At 59.1% G+C, this 20,892-nt stretch overlaps 1 protein-coding gene across 1 annotated transcript in view; it reads right to left on the bottom strand.

Annotated features, from left to right (window-relative positions):
- ASS1 (argininosuccinate synthase 1) overlaps positions 1 to 20,892 on the bottom strand; it is a 48,234-nt gene that overhangs the window by 13,972 nt on the left and 13,370 nt on the right. Inside the window, exons 6-12 of the mRNA XM_024562219.3 lie at positions 18,788 to 18,844; positions 16,248 to 16,322; positions 12,850 to 12,920; positions 12,250 to 12,280; positions 7,243 to 7,333; positions 4,901 to 4,985; positions 4,248 to 4,312 (exon numbers count right to left, since the gene is read on the bottom strand). Coding sequence (XP_024417987.1) covers positions 4,248 to 4,312; positions 4,901 to 4,985; positions 7,243 to 7,333; positions 12,250 to 12,280; positions 12,850 to 12,920; positions 16,248 to 16,322; positions 18,788 to 18,844 — 475 coding nt within the window. The remainder of the gene's footprint in view (positions 1 to 4,247; positions 4,313 to 4,900; positions 4,986 to 7,242; positions 7,334 to 12,249; positions 12,281 to 12,849; positions 12,921 to 16,247; positions 16,323 to 18,787; positions 18,845 to 20,892) is intronic.

The raw sequence follows: 20,892 nt of genomic DNA on the forward strand, positions 1-20,892 counted from the left end.
CCATTTTAAGATCTTCCCCTCCTCTCCACAGGGGTGAGGGCAGATGATTTCTGTGTTTCTCTTCTGGAGAAAAAAAATGACTTTAAAGAAACTGGTGACAGAAACCTGATGCTAAAAGACTATGGATTTGGGGCTTTTGACAGTCGGCGTACAAACCACTGAGCAAAGAGGAGGAGGAAATGACAGCTGAGTCTCAGTGTCGCAGTGGAAGAGACAACAGACATCTCCGAGTGACACGCACAGCGGCCCCCAGGGTCTATTTTCATCGCCCCGTGTTTACAGGAGAAAGACGGAGGTGTCAGCGGTTCTCCGTGGAGCGGCTTCAATCACACCATAATTACTGCTGGGGGGGCGGGGAGGGGTTCGAGGAGCTGGGGCGGGGGCCGGGGATGGGGGAGAGTGGACCAAAGAGGAAGAGGTGGGACCAAAACAGCTGCTGCCACTTAAATTCTTGTCTGTTCCTGAGACTGCCAGGTTAGCTGGGATTGAGCAATTTGGCAGAATTGAGTGGGATCGGAACTCAGCCGAAGATCAGGGTTGGGGGGGAGGTTGGGGATGGGGGCATCTGGACCAGAGGCTCTGGTCCTTTGGGAAAGCTGTACCCAGAGGCAAAGATTTGGAAACATCAGGGTAATGGAGGTTGGCTGGAGTCCAAGGGCATCCCTGTTAGGTACCAGGACCAAGGAGAGAGGCAGTTGCCATGGTGACAGGGAGGCAAGTGATGGTGGTACTGTAACCATCCTCTCTGCTCCTGATGTGCCCAGGCCCACCCTGGCCACCCGAGGCCTCTGGGAGGGAAAGTGCCTTTGCTTTACAGGGCTCCCTCCACTCTCTGCCCGGAAGGTTCTACCTGGGCGAAGCTTCTGGTGTGTGGGAAGGTGAGTAAGTGGGCAGGAGCCCTTGCTCCTTCTTGGCCAAAAGTAGAGGAATAAGGAGGAAGTGAGAGGAAGGGAGAGCAGGAGAAAGGTGGGTAGGGCAGAGGGAGAAGGGAAAAGAGTGGAAGGTAAAGTGTAAAGGGAAGAGAAAGCAGCAATGAGGAGGAGGAGGAGGAGGAGGAGCAGGAGGAGACAGCAGAGAAGAGGTGGCAGCAGGCAGGGGTGAGACCCGAGGGGCAGGCTGGGAGAGGAGCGAAGGTGAGCGAAGGACAAGGACAGAGCTGGCTCCTTCTCTGCCTTCCTCCTGCCTGCCTTGCCCCCCCTTCTCCTCCCCACTGATTTCATTTACTTCACTTAATTAGCCCCCCTCCAGAGCTAAAAAGATAATGTGATAATGACGATGTGAACAGCCAGAATGCAGCGAAAGCTACTCCATCTGCGGTTTCCCCAGCCCCCTGCCCCTCTGACCCCACGGCGCCTCATGCCGCTGAGCCGGCCACCCAGGGCCACCCCAGACCCATGGCACTAACACTGCCCAACTCCCTAAGCCCCCAGCCCCCGAAACAAAACAAAACAAGCCCTTAAAGAATTTCAATTATGTGCCTTGTAAAATCAATACAAATGACATTGTCCCCTTGTACACCGAGATAGGGACAATGGTCTTCCTGCTCTGCCCTCAACGTAATTGGCAATTAACGGCGTCTCCCATTACTGTAGACTTAATAAAAAGCTTGCCGTGGGGGTGTCCACATGTCCCGAGTTATTGCCCAGCTCTTTCCTTCTCACTGGGATCACTGGGAGTGGAGAAATAAAAACAAGCTATCCCTCCAAATTAGGAAACCACTTTCTTCTCTCCCCGCAACCCAAGTAAGAAAACAGGCGAGTCAGAACTTCCGGAGCCAGAGGGCGACGTGGCCGCGACAGCATCACCTGGGCTGCCCGCCTTGGACAGCTGGGGTCACAGAGAGGGGAAGCGCCTTGCCTGGGGTCACACAGCACGCTCTCAGAGTCAATCATTCACTGTTCTCCCCAAAGACAGCACAGTTTTGACTGAATCCCCTGCCTTCAGGGACAGCCCCGTGGGCGCGCAAAGGACATGGGCGGGGGAAGGCTGCACCCCAGGGTTCTGCTCCTCAGGGGGGCGGGGTGGTCTCACCTGAGGAGGAGGCAGAACTGCCTGCCGATCTCATGGCTTTCACCTTCAAGGGGATGGCGCCCCCAGTTCTGGGGGAAAGGTGGAATCTGCCATCCAGGCTCAGCACCTACTGTGAGCCACAAGCTCTCCGTCTTTGCGCTGCACACAACCCATCGCACAGATGAAGAAGCGGGGGCTCGGAGAGGCGCGGCGGCTTTCCCATGGCGATGGAGCCAGGACGGAGTCACAGGTTGCGCATCAAAGCCTGGACCCGCTACACACGCCTCCCCCGGGCTCCAGGGGCTTGGCCCCCATCAGACCCAACCACCACCCAGCTGGCCCCCGGGGTCACCTCTTCTAGTCCACCGTCTCCCAGAGGAAGCCTGCTCTCCTGCAACCTCCTCCTGCAGGATACCTTCCCAGCATAGCCCAGACCAGGCCTTTATCTCGACCTCCTCCACTTCAGGTCTGCTCGGAGCTCCCTGCCCAGCAGGACGCCATTTCTCCGCATGACCTCCAGCCAGTCCTCATCTTTCCAGTGAGGAAATTTGTTTTCGCCGCAAGTGCCAATCCTGATGACTGGTAGCGACTGCCTGAAGCCCCCAGACACCTCCGAAACCCATCAGCAATGCCTGCCCAGGGCCTGGGAGGGCCATGGCAACAGGTGCCTTAGTGGACACCCGTGAGCCCCACGCACAGCTCCCAGAGGGCATAGGTGCCTAGTCCTCGAGGCACGCTCCTGGGGCTACAGCCATTGGTGGGACACCCTGCTGGGCACGAACCCGGCGGGGACACACCCCAGACTAAGCTCTTAGCCTCTGGATCTGGGGCATCGGTCCTGGTCTTGTCACCTACGTGCCTAGGACTTTCTCCGTCTATAAAACGAGGGTGCTGGTCTTTGGCTCCACAAGGTCCCTCCCAGGTCTGCCTTGGACAATTTACGAGGTGCAGGCTCCCAAGGGCAGGCTGAGACAAAGGCACATTTAATCAGATGGTAACAAAGGTAAGGAGACAAGGATGCAGAGGATAAAAGGGAGCAGCTAATGAGTAGTATTGTTCTCAATGAGGCCTCCCTGAGAGTTCCAATTAGGTAGTTTCCATAATAGCCCAGCCAGGGCAGAGAAGAGCCCCACCAGAGGCGGAGGCCAACTTCCCTCCCACTCCCACGCCCATTATTCCCCCTGGGGAGACAGGCCCTGGAGTGACCAGTCCAAGGGCAAACCTGGGGTATGGACCCCAGCATCCCGCCTCCTGCCTCAGTGCCCTTTTCCAACAGCTGAAATCTGGCCGCTGGCTCCCTCTTTGGATTTCAGAATCTTAGTAAAACGTCTTAAGGGGCAAAGGCCGTGATGATACCTTGTGCTGAGTTTATTTGGTTGAGTTACCTTTTTAAGCTGACCCTAAGCAAAGCTATAGGAACAGCTGCCAAACCAGGGGACCCGAGCCGCACCATGGGCATTTACAAACTCCGAGTGCCCAACTCCAGGGCTCTAACTGCTGAAAGCCTGCCCCTCCTCTTAGAGCGCCCATGGCCTAACTCATCACAGACCCTCAGAGAGCTGAGATCCCCCGAGTGGATGGGGAAACTGAGTCCTCAAGGGGAGGGTGTGGTGGAGACGCCTAGGTGAGTGACTGACAAGGGAGTCACGGGGCTCTGATACTAACAGAAGAAAGGGGCACCTGCTTGGGGACCAACCTTCCCGCCCTCCAGGCTCAGCCAGAGGTGGGTATGGGGTGGGCGGTCGAGCCAAGGGGGCCGCCCTTACCTGGAAAAAGTCCCCACCCACCACCTCAGGCCATGCCTGATGCTGGGACAGGCCCTCAGGCCCTGGCCACTTGCAGCTTCTGTGCAGCCCGCAGCGCCTGACACCGCCCCCCCCCCCCCATCCTCCATGCCAGCCAGCCCTCTCAGTCCATCCTTAACAATCACAAAACCAGCCCTGCACCACCGTGTGCCTCCGAACCTGGCCGACCTGCCCGGGGCACCGGAGAGCCTGACCCCCTCTCTCCTCCCGGACGCCGGGCGCCTCCCTGCCCTGGGCATGGCCCTTCTCACAAAAGGCCAGTGGCCAGGCGCCCTCATCCCCACTTCACGGGAGGCGAACGGAGTCTGCTGGGGGTGAAAGGACGTGCCCGAAGTCACCAGTGTGGCAGGGGAGCCGCAATGCCCGAATGGGACGGGGACCCCAGGGGGTGCTGGGTGCGAGGTGCGCCCCCAGGGTGGCGAGCAGACCCACCTCGAGACTTCATCCCGATGAAGCGGTTCTCCACGATGTCGATGCGGCCCACGCCGTGCTTGCCCCTGTGGGGAGAGTGGGTCACAGGGGCCACGTGCTCCCAGCCACAGGCTTGGCCTCAGAGGCCACCCACCCAGCTGCTGCAGTTTGGGCACATTCGTGCTGTGCCCACCCCAGAGCCACGTGCAGGATGTCAGGCACCATCTCAGACGTCCTCAGGCTTAGAGAACATCTGAGCCAGGTGACCTGGTCCAACCACCCATGTACAAGTGGGGAAGCTGAGGCCCAGACAGGGAAGAGATGGCTTGGGTTACACAGTGAGTTTAATTTGCAGCTCCTATAACATCCGTCACGGGTCTTGTGTGGCACCAGCCCTAACCACTGCTCATCATCCCTCCTGTCCTGGTCTCGGGTCCAGCCCAGAGCTTGGAAGCTCCAGCTGGGCTGTTCCAAGGGGACAACAGATACCCTGTGGTGGTTACTTTTTTCAAGACTGAGGGCCACCAGGACTCCAACCAGAGACTGTGCCAAGGCTGCCCCTAGGATGTGGCCTAGCCTCCCTGGCCCCTAAGCCTGACCATCAGCCACAACAGGCCAGGCCGGCGCCTACCAGACAGCGGCTTCCCAGGAGGGGGTAGGGCTGAGACACTCACGCAACTTCATTCAGATAAGTGAAGAGCTCCAAGGACGTGCGGTGGGTGGTGCCATCCTTGACGTTGGTCACCTTCACAGGGACCCCTGAGGTGGGAGGACAGGGCCAGTGGGCCTCCTGGCTGGCGCTCAGCGGAGGAGCCTGTGCCTGCCCCCCGCCCGCTCCCCCCGCCTGCAACGCCTTAAATGGATGTGACAGATATGGGCTGTAAATGACTCCTTGGGAAGCCCTGTGCAGGTTGAGGCCTGCTGGGGGAAGAGAAGGGGCGAGAGAGCCCCCCGGAATGAAAGGGAAAATGCAATAAAAACGCTCTCCCCCACCCTTCCCATTCTCTTTGCCCCTTTTGCATTTAGGGGCTGTGAAATTGGAACCAGGCCCTGAACTAATTGAATTTCACGCTCCACCATTGTCTTATGCCGGGAGCACCTTCTGTCCCACCAGTTACCCGGGGGCCGCTGGGCCGAGGTGCGGCCGAGCGCGCGCACGCACGCACACACACACACACACACACACACACACACACAGCCCCCTGCGTGTCTGTCAGGCAGACCCCCACGGCCCAAGCCCTGCACCCCAGACCTGCACACAGCCATCTGATTGATGAGGGTGAAACGGTGCCCGCTCCAGCAGGCGAGGTGTTGGAGGCGGCCCTGAATCCTGAGAAGTAGGGCCGGGTGGCAGGAGGGAGTCTGCCGGATGGACCCAGTGGAGGGGGGTGGGGCAGGGGGGCAGTGGGTGGGTTCGGGGTTGACTTTGAATAGCAAGGGGCAGTTTCTCGAGCGGTGTGAAATGAGCAATAAATGTATTAGGGGACTAACAAGAGAGCTGTAACAGTGACAAAGGGAGGCTGTTCAAAGTTGGCGGCTAATCCCCCACCCATCTGCCCAGCTCATTACCATGGAGCCTGCGATGGGTGCCAATCAGGGCTCAATAGCGCCTTTCGAGTCTTTATTAGCCAGGCGCCGCTCGGAGGGGCTTCGCTCAAGGCACTGTCAGCCTCCCCATTCTTAACCCCCATTTCCAGGGGTTTTATAACTTGGTTGTAAATTGCTATTAAATGTAAGTCTGCCCAATAATGAACCTTAAGCCTCTCTTGCCACCCCCCCGCCTCTCCCCTGTCCCTTTCTCTCCCTCCCCTGTCCCATTATCCCCTCGTTCGCTGGGCCTCGGACGGGGCCTGCCCCAGAAAGGGGCTGACATTGTTGGTGCTGCTGCGGAGAAAGCCTCTTAGCCTTTAAAATAGTTAATAATTAGATTAAAACTTCAAATAAATTAACTAGTGGGTGAATAGGGACTGGGCAGGGAGGGCTCCTCCCGTCTATTTTTTTCCAGACAGTCCCCCAATCATTAAAATGGATCACGTTTCCTCTCTGGCTCTCTCTCACCCTCACAGCTCTGCCGAGCTCCTGGGGGGGCCTTTGGGGTGGGGGCACTACCTGCGTCTGTCCCTCCCGTACCCTCAGAGATGATGCCCAAAGGCCACGCGCCAGTGAGCCAGGCCTAAGGCAGGCAGAGTGGACCTAAGAGGAACTGAGCACTCTAGCTGCCTGTAGAGGCCTCAGGCCGAGGACTCTGAGGTCCACAAGTGGCATGAAATTCAAGGGTTTGACCAGATGGGGACTGATGAAAATGCCCACTGGCTCAGCAAGGCTCCTGGGAAAGGCCTGGAAGAGTCGGATAGCTAAGGTTCAAGCAGCTTCTGTGCCCTCATGCACCTTCTTAGGTCCTCAAGCACCTGCCCAGTACCACCTCCTCCAGGAAGCCTCCCTGAGTTTCGCAGCCTCCTGGAAAGGTCCTCTCCTCGCACGCCCTCAGCCTGGTCTTGCTCCTCCCATTACCAGCCACGCCTTGCCTTCCCTCCATCCCCCAGGGCACCCAGGCTAGGCCCGCAAGTGCTTCTTGTTCAGAGCAGTGAGGATGAAGAGGTCAGGACTCAAGCAAGAGTGGGGTTTGAACCCTGGGGCAGGGCGGAAGGTGAAGCATCAAGCAGCTAAGGGAGGACTAGCTGCAGCTCTCGCTCAGGGGTCAGTGAGGCCCCTGAGGCCAACTCTGTATGTTGAGTGACTTCCCCAAAGGGTAAAACAGTCAGCAAGTGGTGGCTGGGACTGGAGCGCTCTCACTCTGAACCTGGTGCCTTTGAACTGGTGGGTGGTGGCCGAGGGTGCCCTGGAGGCTCCCTGGGTCCTGCCATCCAGCTGGAGGAGGAGGCTGGGAACCCTTGAAACTCCTGCCTGAACTCTGACTTCCAGAAATGCAAGAGGGGCTCATGCGCGGGCCTCCAGGCTGGCACACAGAGCAGAGCCCTGAGTCCACCCACCCGAGTCCCGACAGGCGGCCGCCTACCTTTCTTGAACTCAATCTCCAGGATGTCAGGGTTGCTGGGGCCTTTGGCCGGGTCCTGAGTCTTTGTGTAGAGGCCGGGAGGTGCGTGGTTCTGACGAAAGACAGAAAGAGGTTGGTGACCTGGGGTGCCCAGAGCCAAGCCATGCCATGCTGGTCCCCAGACACCCTGCACCCCACCTCTCCAGGACTGGGGGGCTGTTGGCTACCCACCCCCCAGCACTGTCCTGCACGCCTCCCAGCCCCCAGCCCGGAGCCATCCCCTACTGCCAGGGGCCTGGGAGACAAAGGGCTTGAGAAATCAGACAATTTTTCCCCTCAACTTGATCTCATCTTTTTCTTCGACGCCCCCACAGCTGGAGGTAGAATAGCAGGAGAGGAACAAGTCAGGCAGGAAAAGTGCGACTTTGGAGGCGCGAGGCGGCATTGGCGGGCTTCCCGGGAGCGGGCGTGCACGCTCGGGACTGGGGCTTATTCTGCACTGACCGCAAAGCTAATGACTGCGCGTGACCCTAGCAGGTGCTCCAGCGAGCCGAGCCGTCCCTGGGGTCCCCGAGGTTAATACTCATAGGGAGAAAAGAGAAGAGCAAAGCAAAAACCCATTTGAAAACACATCAACCTTTATGTATGTGTTTTCTTGGGCATGTTGGAAAAGCAGAGGAGGGAGGCCGGCTGCCTGGAGCTCTCGAAATTCCCTCCTGCCTCCAAGGCCCTGGCTCCCCCCGCGGCAAGCTCCCCATCCCCAGCTTTGGCTTGGACCCTGGCCACAGTGGGGACGGGGCCTCTAGGGCCTGACTGCTCACATCCCTCCTGTGGGCACCCCAGGCCCAGCTCCTGGCCACCCGCTGACATCCTGGGAAGGGCAGTCCCTAGATCTAACATTCATATGCCGCTTTCCCTCTACAGTTTCCTTCGAGTTCTCAGCAGCCTGGTTTCGGTAAGAAGGTCAAGGGCTTCATCTACAGATGAAGAAATAGAGTGAGGGGGAGGGGCTGTGGCCGCAGCCAGGAGTTCTGTGCGGGCCTGGACCACCCGGACCATGAGGTCCTCAGCAAATATGAGCTGGATTTCAGAGGGGCGGAGGGTGCCCCCAGAGCCAGAGTCAGGACCTCAGGCTGTGGGCCGCGGGCACACCGCTTCACCCCTTGGAGCCTCAGTTTCCTCATGTATAAAGCAGAAGAAATGAAACCGGTCTTTGATTATCGGACAGTTTCTGTGCAGAGAGAGTCTTTACTGGACATAGAAATCGCCCATGAAAATGCCAGAAAGGCCTCGAGCAAGCTGTACCCAGCTCTGCAGGCGGGAGGGGTGTTGGAGCGGACTCCTCATGATGCCCCCTCCAGGACAGGAGAGGCCCTTGCAGTCACTTTGCTGGTGGCTTTCTGTAAGGGTGACCAACCGTTCCAGCTCCCACACTCAAGAAACCCCTCAGTCCTGGCACATGGGGACAGCTGATCCTCCTGGCTCTGCCTCTGAGCTCTGCCAGGACTGTGCTGGAGCCCCTGACACCCCCAAAGCGCTGTGTAACTTGGGGCCAGCCGCATCCCTTGACTGTCTGTTTGTGGGGCAGGAACAAGGACTCAGAACCAACCTCAAAGACAAACCCAAGGAGGAGAAGGGTCCTAAAGGATCCCCAGCCTGATGTCTCCATGGACCAGAGAGAAAACCAGGGACAAAGAAGTGGCTTGTCCGGGTCACACTGCCCGGCCCCACGGATGTGAGGGCCAGCCCATGGAGTCTGGACTCTCTGTTCGGTGCTTTCTCCATCACCCCCATGCTGTCTCCCAGCTGCTTTGGTAGCCCTGAGAGACAGCACGAGGGATGTGGCCAGGGAGAGCCAGGATGGTTAGCTATGGAGACGGGCACATGGGCGTTTCAGAGAAATGCTCCCCATCCCCACTGCACCCTTCCAACCTCCACATTCCCTGGGCACGCACAGGCCTGACGGCCATCTGCAGCCCCAAGGCAAAGGGAACCAGAGTTTGGGACTCTGGTGACCAACACGACTAGGCAGCCCCTTCTCACCCGCCCAGGGCTCCTCACTGGGCCCCCAGCCCAGGCGGGGCTCAAACCGGAGTGCCAGCACTGAGCACCCAGCCCCCCACCCAAGCCTGCCTCCCTCCCACCTGCACCGGCCCTTTGCAACCTGGTGCTTGTCACTTTCTCCTGCCACACTTCTCAACGGAGCCCCACGCAGGGTGAGGACAGGAGAGAGGAGGTGCAGGCCCGAAGGACAGCACCCCAGCGCTCAACAGTGGAAGTGGGAGCAGCTGTTAGCAACTCCCGACCCCACCCCCCAGCACCAATTAAATAAAATAACTAAATAGAAATGAAGTGACATTTGCTTTGCATTCCAAGGTGGCTCATGCCTGCCTTTTTTTTACTCCGCCTCCTAAAAGCCCAGTTCAAATGACAAATAGTTTGTTGCTGAGTATCAATACCATCTATTTATCCATCCCAGCGGGAAGACTCACTTCCAATGTCAGCTGGGGGGAGGGGTTGTGTGGGGGGATGGAAGAGAGTGAAGAAAAAGAGAGAGAGTGGGATGGGGCGGGTGGGGGGAGCAGGGAAAGAAAGCATGAAACAGGCCGAGGAGGAGAAATTGGAAGCAAATGGCCCATGAACTGAACCGTGGTGTACAGGCATGATCGATGCTGAGGATGGTTTATTCATCCGTCAGATATGGCGGCCGGCGCTGAATGAACTCTTTCACTGTGGGCCCTATGAAGTTAAAGCAAGTAAATTTCTATCTTTCTTCGCATTAGCTGCCTCATTGCCCTTCAATCAGCCCTCACGGAGGCAGAAAATGGCTCCACCATCTGCCTTCAAACACTCCCTTCGACAAGTCTCAGGCTTTTTTGGGAGCGGGGGAGGGGGCACCCATTCCCCTGAGCTGTCTCCCCAGCTCCTCCCACGGGGGCCAGGGCAGCTCGGGCGCAAGGTTCCTCCCAGGCCCCTGGCCGTTGCCAGCTCATTTCGGGGATCTGAAGACAACTGCCCCCCACGCACATCAGATCCAGAGGTGCAAGGGAGGACCTGGAACTTAGCCTGGAGGAGCTCCCCGGCCAGCAGAGCCCCTCACCCTGCAGAGTGCAGGCTGGGAGAGCAGGGCCAGAGTGGCTGGCCCCTGGGTCCTGGGCTGGCCCCACACTTCTCAGAGGGAAGGAGGTCTTCCCCTGGACTCACACCCAGCCCAGCCTTTCCTCCCAAAGATGCTGAGCCAGCCTGAGGAGGGAGGGCGGGATCCCCAGTTTTATGCTCCAGGCCTTGCTCTATGCCACAGACAGGCCAAGTGGCTTTCGATGGCTTAGCTGTGGGAGGGGGGAGAGGGGGTACTGTGGTTTCCCGCTGTGCGCAGAGGCTCAGAGAGGCTAAGTAACTTGCCCAAGGTTGCAGAGCAATAGAAGCAGACTCGGGATTCAGACCCAGGTTTCCGACCTCTGGGACCCGAGCATTAACCTTCCTGCCTTGACCGGGTGGCAGAACCCTTAAAAAAGACACTCTCTAGAGCTTGCTTATCCACCCCCGGTCCTCATTAGAGAGGAGGCCCAGGAGGCAGTGGGCCTGTGCCGGCAACACAGGGACCCGCACCCCACCACCGCTCTGCTCCCAGCTCCATGCCCCTGGTCCTAAGGTGAGAGCCCACAGGCTGCTTGGGGAGGGGTTTCCCAGTATGCTTGCGCCCTGCAGGCTGGAGGATACCCCGCAATGAAGCTGCTCTACTCTGTGCAGCCTCCCCTGCCCCCTTTGGCGCTGAGTGACTGGCTAATTAGGGGTGGCTGGCCTGAGTGTCTCTGGGTCAGCAGAGCATGAACTGGAAAAACCTGTGGCCAGCAGGCAGCAGCCTCATGGGGCCATCAGCCTCCAGGGGGCGAGGGTGCCGCCCTCTTGAGTGACAGTCAGGCTGAGGGGTGAGAGGGGTGTGGGGGGGGTTGTGGGCAGTGGGGGAGCCACAGGGGCCAGAGGGCCAGCGCCTGTAATGGGGTGACCTGGGCACCAGCCCTACTCCCTTGTGGGGCTTCGGCTCCCTCACCCATAAAATTAGGGAGCTCACTGCCAGCAACCAAAAAAGGTAAGCCGGGAAAACGCTGACCCCGGCCTGGCTCCAGAAATGGCCACCGGCGCATGCTGTACTGTCACAGCGGCGCAGGCCAAGAGGCCCGGTCCCTGTGGGGAGCCAGCGCCCCCCCCACCCCGGCAGGGGTCCAGCTCTCCCCACCTTCACCCAACCCACCTGGGCATCCTCCCCTCTAGCTGGGCTTCTTGGATCCCCCCCGGCCCAGCTGCCCGAGCACCCCCACCCCCAAAGCACGCCTTTCCTAACCTCGGACAAGCAGCCCACCCCACCCCCAAACCAGCCCCCCGGGTGTGGGATTGAGCCAGGCAGGGCACCGAGACACATTCCCCCAGGGACAAAGAGATTTTTCTCTTCCCAGGATAGATTTCACCCTGCGGCCCCCAGCTCCCACGGTGGGCAGGGGGAGATACAAAGGGAAACCCCCCCGGGAGAGAAACCCTAAACTCCAAACAGCCACGGCCCAGCCGGGGAGGCTGGGGACAGGGATGGGGTGGCCTGCCTTGCAGGCATAGGGCACAAACCCAGACATGTGGGTCCGGAGGTTCTAATCCTCCCCCGTCCCCCGCCCCCCAGCCCCAGTTGAGGCAGCAGTGGCCAGAGAGATGCTGGTGGGCACAGGCTGCCCCCCCCCAAGTGTCTCATCTGCCTAATTGTTTCTTTATTGTTACACAATCACACACTCTCTGTGCTGCCCTGAAATATTTCCTTCCCCCATTCATCCAGCAGCAGTTAGAAAAAGAGCATGGGGTGCGGGAGCTGGGGTGGGGGGGTGCCAATCTTAAAACGTAGCATGGAGTAGGCAGGTGGCGGGGGGCCGGGTGGGGAGTGTCGGGAACACAGGCAGGGCTGGCCCCAGCCCCACGCCCGCCCCCCGTGAAATTTCAAATTAGGCTACAAACACATCAGACAGCATGGGTGGAAATAGAAATTACCTTGGGGTTCTCCAGGATTCCAGCCTCGTAGCTGCAGAGGGAAACGGAAGATAGGGGTGATCAGGGGAGAGACAGACGGACACAGCTATGCCTTGATCCCCCCACCCCACAACACAGGACTGGTCTGCCCTTTTCTCCGCCAAAGCAACAGCAGCCAACGTCGCCTGGAACAGTCTGGGCCCACCAGTTGGCTGTGGGGGCGGCAGGTGGCAAGAAAGAGCCCAGGACATTTCTCTGTCCTCTGGGGCACAGCCCTAGGGCTCCACCTCTGGGGGCCTTCACACATGCTGTTCCCTCTGCTTTCAAGGTGCTTCCCTGTACCCTGGCCGGCCGGTCCCTCTTCACCCTTGAGCTTTTGATCTCAAACGCCTTTCCTGAAAGAAGCCCTGATGCCCTGGCAGAGGCCTGGCGCCTGGTGTCTCCCCAGGCGCACAGCAGAGCTGCAGCCAGAGCTGTGAGTGAGTTGCTTATGATGTGGGCCGTCCTCCCCTGAGTTCCCTGCTCGGTCAGTGTGGGGATTGCGCGTGTCCAGTGGTCACTACATCCTGGCCCCACCCAGTGACGCGGGGCAGACCTGTGGACAGGCGGGTGCTGTCTCACCTGATGTGCATGAGGTTCTCGTCCATGCTCCACGGGCTCTTGGGGGTGACCGGGATGGGGATTCCGTGTTGCTGCAGGTAGAGGAGACAGAGCGGCCGTGAGGCAGCCGGAAGTAGACACGAGGGTCAGGCCCAGCTGCCTCGGTTTTGGTTTTTTTAGCCTCACCCAAGGACATTTTTCATTGCTTTTAGAGAGGAAGGAGATAGAGAAACATCGATGCACCGATCGGTTGCCTCTTGTACATCTGGACCAGCGGTCGCACGTGCCTATGCCCAGATGGGGGATTGAACCTGCAACCCTTCGCCTACCGGGACAACGCTCCTACCCACCAGGTCACACCGGCCAGGTGCCTTGGTTTTCTCTGAAGGTCACAGACAGCCCTCCCCAAACTCTGGCCCCTCTGCAGGCAAGGCCCTGGACCACCCTGTGTCCTCCTCCCCACCCTGGGCTGCCTGGGGAGGCAGTGGGGGCCCCCAGAGCTGGACGTGCCCATACAGAAACTGGGAGCCCAGTGTCTGAGATGCTGTAGAGTGAATGCCGAATTTGGAGTTTCCTTCTGGAAGATTCTGGGCTTACACTTCGAGGGCCCTGAAGCACTTAGAGTGTGCCAGGTGCTGTGCGAGGGCCTCCCTGCACACCCGATGCCCCCCATGGCGACCCTGTGAGCTGGAATGGACTGAACTTCCCCTGGGGCCTCCACTGAGGCGGCAGCGTCCACACAGGGGCCTTACGCTGAGCCCAGGCAAAGAGGGACACATGTCCGCTTCCAGCCTGTAGTTCTTGTCTGCGACCCCTCTCCCTGGAAAGAACGACCCAGGCAGATCCCCATCCTCCCCACTGGTTCTGGTTGTGTTTTGCTTCCCAAATGGCCCAGTCCATTATTCAGGGAGAAAGCCCAGCCCCACCAAGACACCGGACCTGAAAGGCTGCTGTCAGCCACTCAATGCCACCTGCCTCAGCCTTTCACATTCAAGGTGAGGCTGGCTCCCTCGGTGGCCCCGTGCTCCCTGCCCAACACCAGGTGGGAATCCAGCATGCACACCCGGCATGCAGGGCAGTTCAGAGGCCCCGCCCAGCGACCCTTGACACCAGTGAGACTGGACACTCTGCCCCCAAGCACCCTTTCGGCACCTCACCCGGGAGTCCCAGAACCTTGGAGATGCGAGCCATCGGGTCCCACCGGCATCACCCCCATGCCTCCTGATGGGGCTCCCCCTGGGCGTCCCCCTCACTGCCACGAAGCAGGGAATGTTTCCTTCATCACCACTTTAGCATTTCAAAATTAATTAGACTATACCCTCTGGGGCTGTTTTGCAAGCTGTACCGGGAGATGGCCCGCACCCACTCGAGAATTGTGTCTTCCATTTGAACTGCAGGAGCGCACCAGAACGCCTCATCTAGTGGCTGCTCAGTGTTGGGGGCGGTGCCTATCCCCCCAAAGTTACCCAGAGTCAAATCCACACGCTCATCCTATCCAGGTAGGGGTCCAGGTGTGGGGAGCGGGGGCCTGCAGGGCACCACTAGGCCCAGGTGAGGCTGCGGAACCAGGACCAGTCTGGAGCCTTTGCTTGGAGGGTGGTTTGCAAACACTCTTCCCCTCTCTTTCCCACTGGGCCTCGGGCCGAGCAGGGAGGGGGAAAGAGAGGGCAGGCAAGGAGGAAAGAACAGGATGGGCAGCCCCCCCTCCCCACCACTGGGAGATACGCACAGTCAACAACACGGACAGACCCTGACCCAAGAGACTTCGGTTTCCCCTCCCCTCTGGGTCCTGACGGCCCCCCACCCCTGCCCCAGGAAACTCTCATTGCAATTAAGGACAGAAAATAAACCGTCTTCCATGTGAAAACAGGACACTGGCCTGCTTTCCGGCACCACACCTTAAATGCTGGCTTTTAAAAAATATGGTGACAATGATAAAGATGGGGTGATTCTGACAGCTGTTCCCCTGGACGATGGACTTGGGGGAGCTGGGAAGTGCAGCGAACGTGAGCTTTGCGTGAGGCTCCTCAGTGCCTTCCGGCCTTGCTGACGTCAGGTCTCGAAAGCAGGGGTTTCAAAGCCCCATGGATTTTTGTCTAAGCTGAATCAGATCCTGCCTGGCTGTGGATTTTGGACAAAGCCCAGCTGCTGCTCAGTTATTCTGGTCATTTCCTGGGTGCAGAAACGCTGCCTCCCTCGTAGAAGATGCCGATTCCCTAGACCTCAAGTCCGACCCGGGCCTCTGAGGGAGGGCGAGTAGCAGAGGGACCCAGACTTGCTTTAGCCAGGCCAGCCTTCCTGCGGAAAAGGTTCTGTGAGCTAGAACCTGAGCAAAGAGCCTTCTCCCCAAAACCTGGGAGGAGGGACGACAACACTCCTGAAATTCACCTCCACTGGGAAACCCTGGGGCAGCTTTGTCTGGGGATTTAACAGATACCAGCGGCAGGGTTCGGGTCAGCCCTGGCGTGCTCTCGAACCTGGACCCCAGGCGTGAGAACGTCGATGGGGCGGGGGTCCCAATTCCTTCCTCCCAAAGAGGAAACACGCTCCCTATTCTGTATGATCAGGGAGATGAAGGGGGGTGAGGGTTGGGGGGGAAGCCTCGCCAACCCCATTCTCTTAATAGCTCTGCTATTTGACAATTTGTTTGGCAACATATGGGCTTGCTCTTATAAACTCCCCTCTTAATAATAAAACAACAGATGGCGCAGAAGGCCTTCCCTGCGAGCGCTCCGGGTCTTAATGGGATGCTGGCGGCGGGGCAGGGCTGCGTCCCCGCCGTGTCCCCTGCCACGCGGCACCTTGGCTGCGGCGACAGCTCGCAGCCAGCCCCGGTGACTGCTATTTAAAAACCGGAGCAATTTTCTGCTGTGCGCGCCGAGCTGCTTTTGCCCGTCTGATTGATTGAGGCTGTTTGTCAAGGGCTGCCATGGAGTCGCTAAAAAGAAAGGTACCCCGGGGAGAGGCTAAGGATCTTGAGGCAAAACTTCTAATATGTTTTATTGCAACTTGTACTTCAAAAGGGCTGGCTCGACACAAGCCTTTGTCGGTCCCTGCTCCCCAGAGCCCCTACCTGTTCCTGGGAAAACACTGGGACAATTAGCAGCCAGGTCAAGGGGCCGAAAATGGCCTGGCTCACACCCCAAGCTGTCCCCTGAGTGACACACACAGCAGAGGTGGCAGGAGAGTGGGACGCAGAGGGGGCCCCTCGGAGAGGCCCAGCCCAGGCAGGGGCCACACCTCTGTAGGGCTGGCCCAGGGGATAGGCGCCCGGCGAGGATGGGCAGCCAGACAGTCCCTCCCCCAGCCTGGGGGTCAGTCCCAGCCTCCAGCCAGTGGCCTAGACAGCCCCCAGGGGTGGGGGTGGGGATGTGCAGGAGGCAGCAGGCGAGGTCTGAGGCGGTGGCGCAGGCCCCTACCTTAGCGTACTCCATTAGGTCGTTGCGTCCCTGGAACCGGTTGTAGAACTCAGGCATCCTCCAGGGGGCGATGACCTGGACGTGAGGCAAAGGGTCAGCACCGGGGGCCCTGCTGCTGGCTTCTCCTGGCCCTAAAGCCACAGAGCTGGCCTCTGTTAAGGGGTAGGGGACTCCAATGGCCACCCCTGGGAGGGATCTCCTGCTGTTCCCTGCAGAGGATGCCATCCATGGGGACCCATGAGGCAGGTGGCTTTGGAGAGGCCCGAGCTCCATGGCGGGATGGTCATGCGTCCCCAGGTGGGCCCTGCCTTCTGGGCCTCAGTCTCCCCAACTGAGACCTGAAGGTTTGAACTAGACAAGCCTCACGTTTCTCACTAGTCTCACTAGCTCCCTTGGTCAGAGGGCCAGCTCCCCACTCCCCACAAAGGGTCCATGGAGCTACAGCCACCCCACCTGACCCTGCTCCAGGACAGCAGGGCCCAGAGATGACACATACCACCCCCACCCCACCCCTATTGCTGCCCTCAAGCTGCCCTAGGGGGGGAATGGCGGGGAGTCAGAGCCGGACTGGGAGGGCTGAGCTCACTCCACCAGCATAGGGGGCCGTGGAGAGACCCTCAGGACAAAGAGCCCCCCCCCAACCCCCAGAGCCAGCTGGGACCCTGCCTCTGACAACAGCCCCATCCAGATGACAGACCAGTGTGATTTGGGGGCCGTGGAGCCAATGGGGGTGGGGTTCGGTGGGAGAAGGATCCCCCATGGAACGAGCCGCCCTGGACCTGGGCACTGGGAGTACAGCACCCTCTGGCCTCATGCCGGCTCGCAGAGCCCAGCTTGCACCCCGGCCCCCAGCCCCTGCACTGGCCCCCGCTGAGAAAGGCTCAGAGACTGGACACTGAGCCCACCCTCCTGCAGCAAGTCAATAAGCAGCTCCCATCCGAGGACTTTGTAGCCGCCCAGTGTTTGGGGTCGAAATGGGTCGCTAGAATTCATTACCGCTCACCTCCAGGACCCACTCGCGCCCCAAGCAGCTGCTAGATGGTTAAAGTGACAGAGAAAGATGGTCCACTTAAAGAGAAAAAATGAAAACCCTTTCGAGCCCCTTGGAGGCTTGGGGGCGGGGGCACATCTCATAGCTTCAGCTGAAGTGGCCTCGGACCTGTACCTGTGCCGTCAATATGGCGGCCAGGAGCCACTGGCGGCTGCTGAGACCTGAAATGTGGCCGGTCCCCATCGTGAGGTGCGCGGCACACGTAAAGCACACACTGGATTGTGAAGACTTAGCACAAAAAAGGACGTATGACGTCCCAGTAATTTTTTACACTGATGACATGTTGAATGACACCCTTTTGGATGCAGAGGGTTCAATATAATTTCTCATTAAAAAGATGTCATCTGTTGCTTTGTATCTTTTTTTTTTTACATGGCCACTAGAAAACTTAAATTACCCAGGGGGCTTGCACCTGTGGCGTGCATTATATTTCCACAGCTCAGCCTTGGGCGCTGTGGGCCTGGAGCCTGGCCCGAGTCTGGCACTGCACGGGCACTTGGTGAGCCCCAAATAAATGGATGGATGATGGATGGATGGATGGATGGAGAATGGATGGATGGATGGATGGATGGATGAATGGATGGATGGATGATGGATGGATGATTGAATGGATGGATGGATGAATGGATGGATGGATGATGGATGGATGGATGAATGGATGGATGAATGGATGAATGAATGAGGGGATGGATGGATGGATGGATGGATGATGGATGGATGGATGAATGGATGGATGAATGGATGAATGAATGAGGGGATGGATGGATGGATGAATGGATGGATGGATGGATGGATGGATGGATGAATGGATGAATGAATGAGGGGATGGATGGATGGATGGATGGATGGATGGATGAATGGATGGATGGATGGATGATGGATGGACGGATGAATGGATGAATGAATGAGGAGATGGCTGGATAGACGGGTGGATGGACATAGGCCCAGGCCCAAGGCCAGGCTGAAGTGGGTGGGGCGGAGTGGCAGGCTGCACAGTCCTGACATGTACTCTCCCACCTAGGTGGTGTCCATGGGTGGGGAAGCCCAGGTCCCTTCCCACCCCAGGAAAGGATCCAAGACACCAAGGGTCAGGGCTCAAGGCTTTAGCTGGGTGGCCCTGACAGAAGCTAGGAGGGTGGTAAGGAGCCCAGAAATCAGCCGGTGCATCCCAGAACTGTGCCAGCCTGCACCCAGGAAGCCAGACCCCAGAGGGCCAAGACACTGATTGAAGGATGGAGACATCTTTCTGTTCAGCACCTCGACTGCCCAGCCCCCTGGGCAGCACCTTGCTGGGGGTGGGGGAAATGCTTAGGGGGAGAGTGCTGGGGCCCTCGGCTGGCGTGAGTGAAGGGAGCTCTCTTTCGGGAAAGGAGAGCACCACTGAGGTGCACACTGTCCCAAGACCCTCCCCAGACCCTCCCAAGACCCCCCGCCCCACCCCCAGGGGTCTCAGCCCCCAGTGCCCACCACAAAAGGAGAAGCCTCTTACCTTAATCTGGGGGGCCAGTGAGTAGCAGGTGAGCTCAAACCGGATCTGGTCATTCCCCTGCAACACAGAACGGGGTGTCAGCAGCCGGACAGGCGGTGGGGCCGGGGTGGGAGAGGGGGCCAGGGGGAGCACTCATGGTCAACGACATGAGGCTGCTCGGGGCAGGCCGACCCCATGGCTCCTCCCAGCCTTCTGAAGCGGGCACTATTATTAGCTGTTTTAAAGATGAAAACTGGGCTTTCTCGGAGAGGAAAGGGCAGCTCCTGCCCTCAGGCAGAATCAGGACCCCGGAGTACAGAGCCAAGCCATGGGGAGGGGATAGGCGGGCAGGGCCAGATGCCCACGTGCACGGCACATGTGGCGAATGCCATGACTCTTGTACATGCGCTGGTGTGTCAGCATGTGGGCACGCAGTGGGGTGCATGGGGTGCGGGAACACAGGCTGGAGCGTGTGCACATGTATGTGTGGGCATGTGGCAAGGTGAGGGTGTGCATTTCTGGGAGCACAGCAGGGATGCACGTGAGCCATCACACATGTGCACACTTCAGGGGACACACCCATGTGCAGGGCTGGGGGCCCCGCTGGGAGCAATCCTGTCTCCTCTCCGAGCCTCAGTGTCCCCCTCCATACAATGGCTGGTAGGAGGGAGGGGGTGGGACCAGGTGACTACTGAGGGCCCTTTGCTCCTCTCTGAACGCAGAGGGAAACTGAGGCCCAGAGATAGAAGGGACTCATCCAAGGGCACAGAGCCTGGCCCAAACACCCTGTGTGGGTTGCCCTGCCTCTCCCTGCGTGTGTTCTCTGCAGTAACACGAGAATCACCAGACGCCCCAGCGAGCCGACGATGATGGCGGGGAGGAGGCTGCCTGCAGCGCTGGCCTCAGCCGCACGGCCCAGACCCGGAGAGACAATGGCTGCTGGTGTCCTGCCTGCCTCCCATACGCTCAGCGGCCCAGAGAGACAGCGCCATGGAAATAACAGAGGGACCTTCTGCCTACTGTGACAACGGCCGGGTGCAGAGAGCCAGCGGTGGGAATAACATGTTATTTTCCAGAGTCTTGTCAGACGACATGGAAATAGAGGTTTCAATCCCTCTGTGGAGCCAGGAGCCAAGGGGCACAGGCTGCTCCTGTCCTGCATCTCCCGGGGCCCAGAGCTGCACTGACCAGCCCCCCAGAACACCCTCCATCCAGGCCCTTCAGTGAGTACCTACAATACGCTGGTTGTCATCAGGAAAGCCCCCTGGGACCAGTGGGATATTTAACCCTGTTTGCAGATGAGGAAAGCGAGGCTCAGAAGAGGGAAAGTCACTCGCCCGACGTCACACAGCCAACAGGCAACACGAATCCGAATAGCTCACATGGACTCAACAGCCCCGCACGGGAGGAGCTCAGTGAGCCCTTGCAGCGGCCCTCTGCGGTGGGCTCTCTTGTAGCGTCCATCTCATAGATGGGCAGTAAGGCACAGCGACCCCTGCCCGAGGGCCCAGGGCCAGCGCCATTCCCAGAGCACTGGCAGCTACGGTAAGAAGCAGACTCGCTTGGTAAGGCACACGCTCTCGTGTTGCATATCCTGGTGATTTTTCCCCCCATGGCTTCATGTTTCTACGGAACAATGGTAGCTTGTGCCTCCTCAGAGAAGCACTCTGGGCTGGTGCCTGCCCATCCAGACCTGCCAGGGGGACCCCCATCTGTTCCAGAGCCAGAGACCCTCCCAGAAGCCAAACAGGTTGCCCTGGTTCAAACTGTGTCCCAGACAAGGGCCGAGGCCTGTCCGGCCCTTCCACTCCCTAAGCCCTGACCCCGGCTCCAGGGCAGTCCCTGGCAACATCCCGGGGGGCTGAGAGGGGGGTGTAGCTGTCTCATACACACCAGGCACATCCATGTGCTGACACACGTGCTGATACATGTGTGAGTGTGGGTGTGGCGCCCACTGGGACTGGAAGGGCTGCTGGGAGGGGGGTGGCCCATCTGCTACCAGGCCAGCCACACAGATGGCGCCATACACAAAACCCCTGTCCCTGCACGCCTGCCCGAGTCTCAGGCTCAGATTCCCAGGCCCCTTTTCCAAAACCTGTGGGAAGGAGGTCCTGGAGGGGCCGCCC

Source organism: Desmodus rotundus, chromosome 1, assembly GCF_022682495.2.
Source record: "Desmodus rotundus isolate HL8 chromosome 1, HLdesRot8A.1, whole genome shotgun sequence".
In the NCBI taxonomy this organism is placed as follows: Eukaryota; Metazoa; Chordata; class Mammalia; order Chiroptera; family Phyllostomidae; genus Desmodus; species Desmodus rotundus.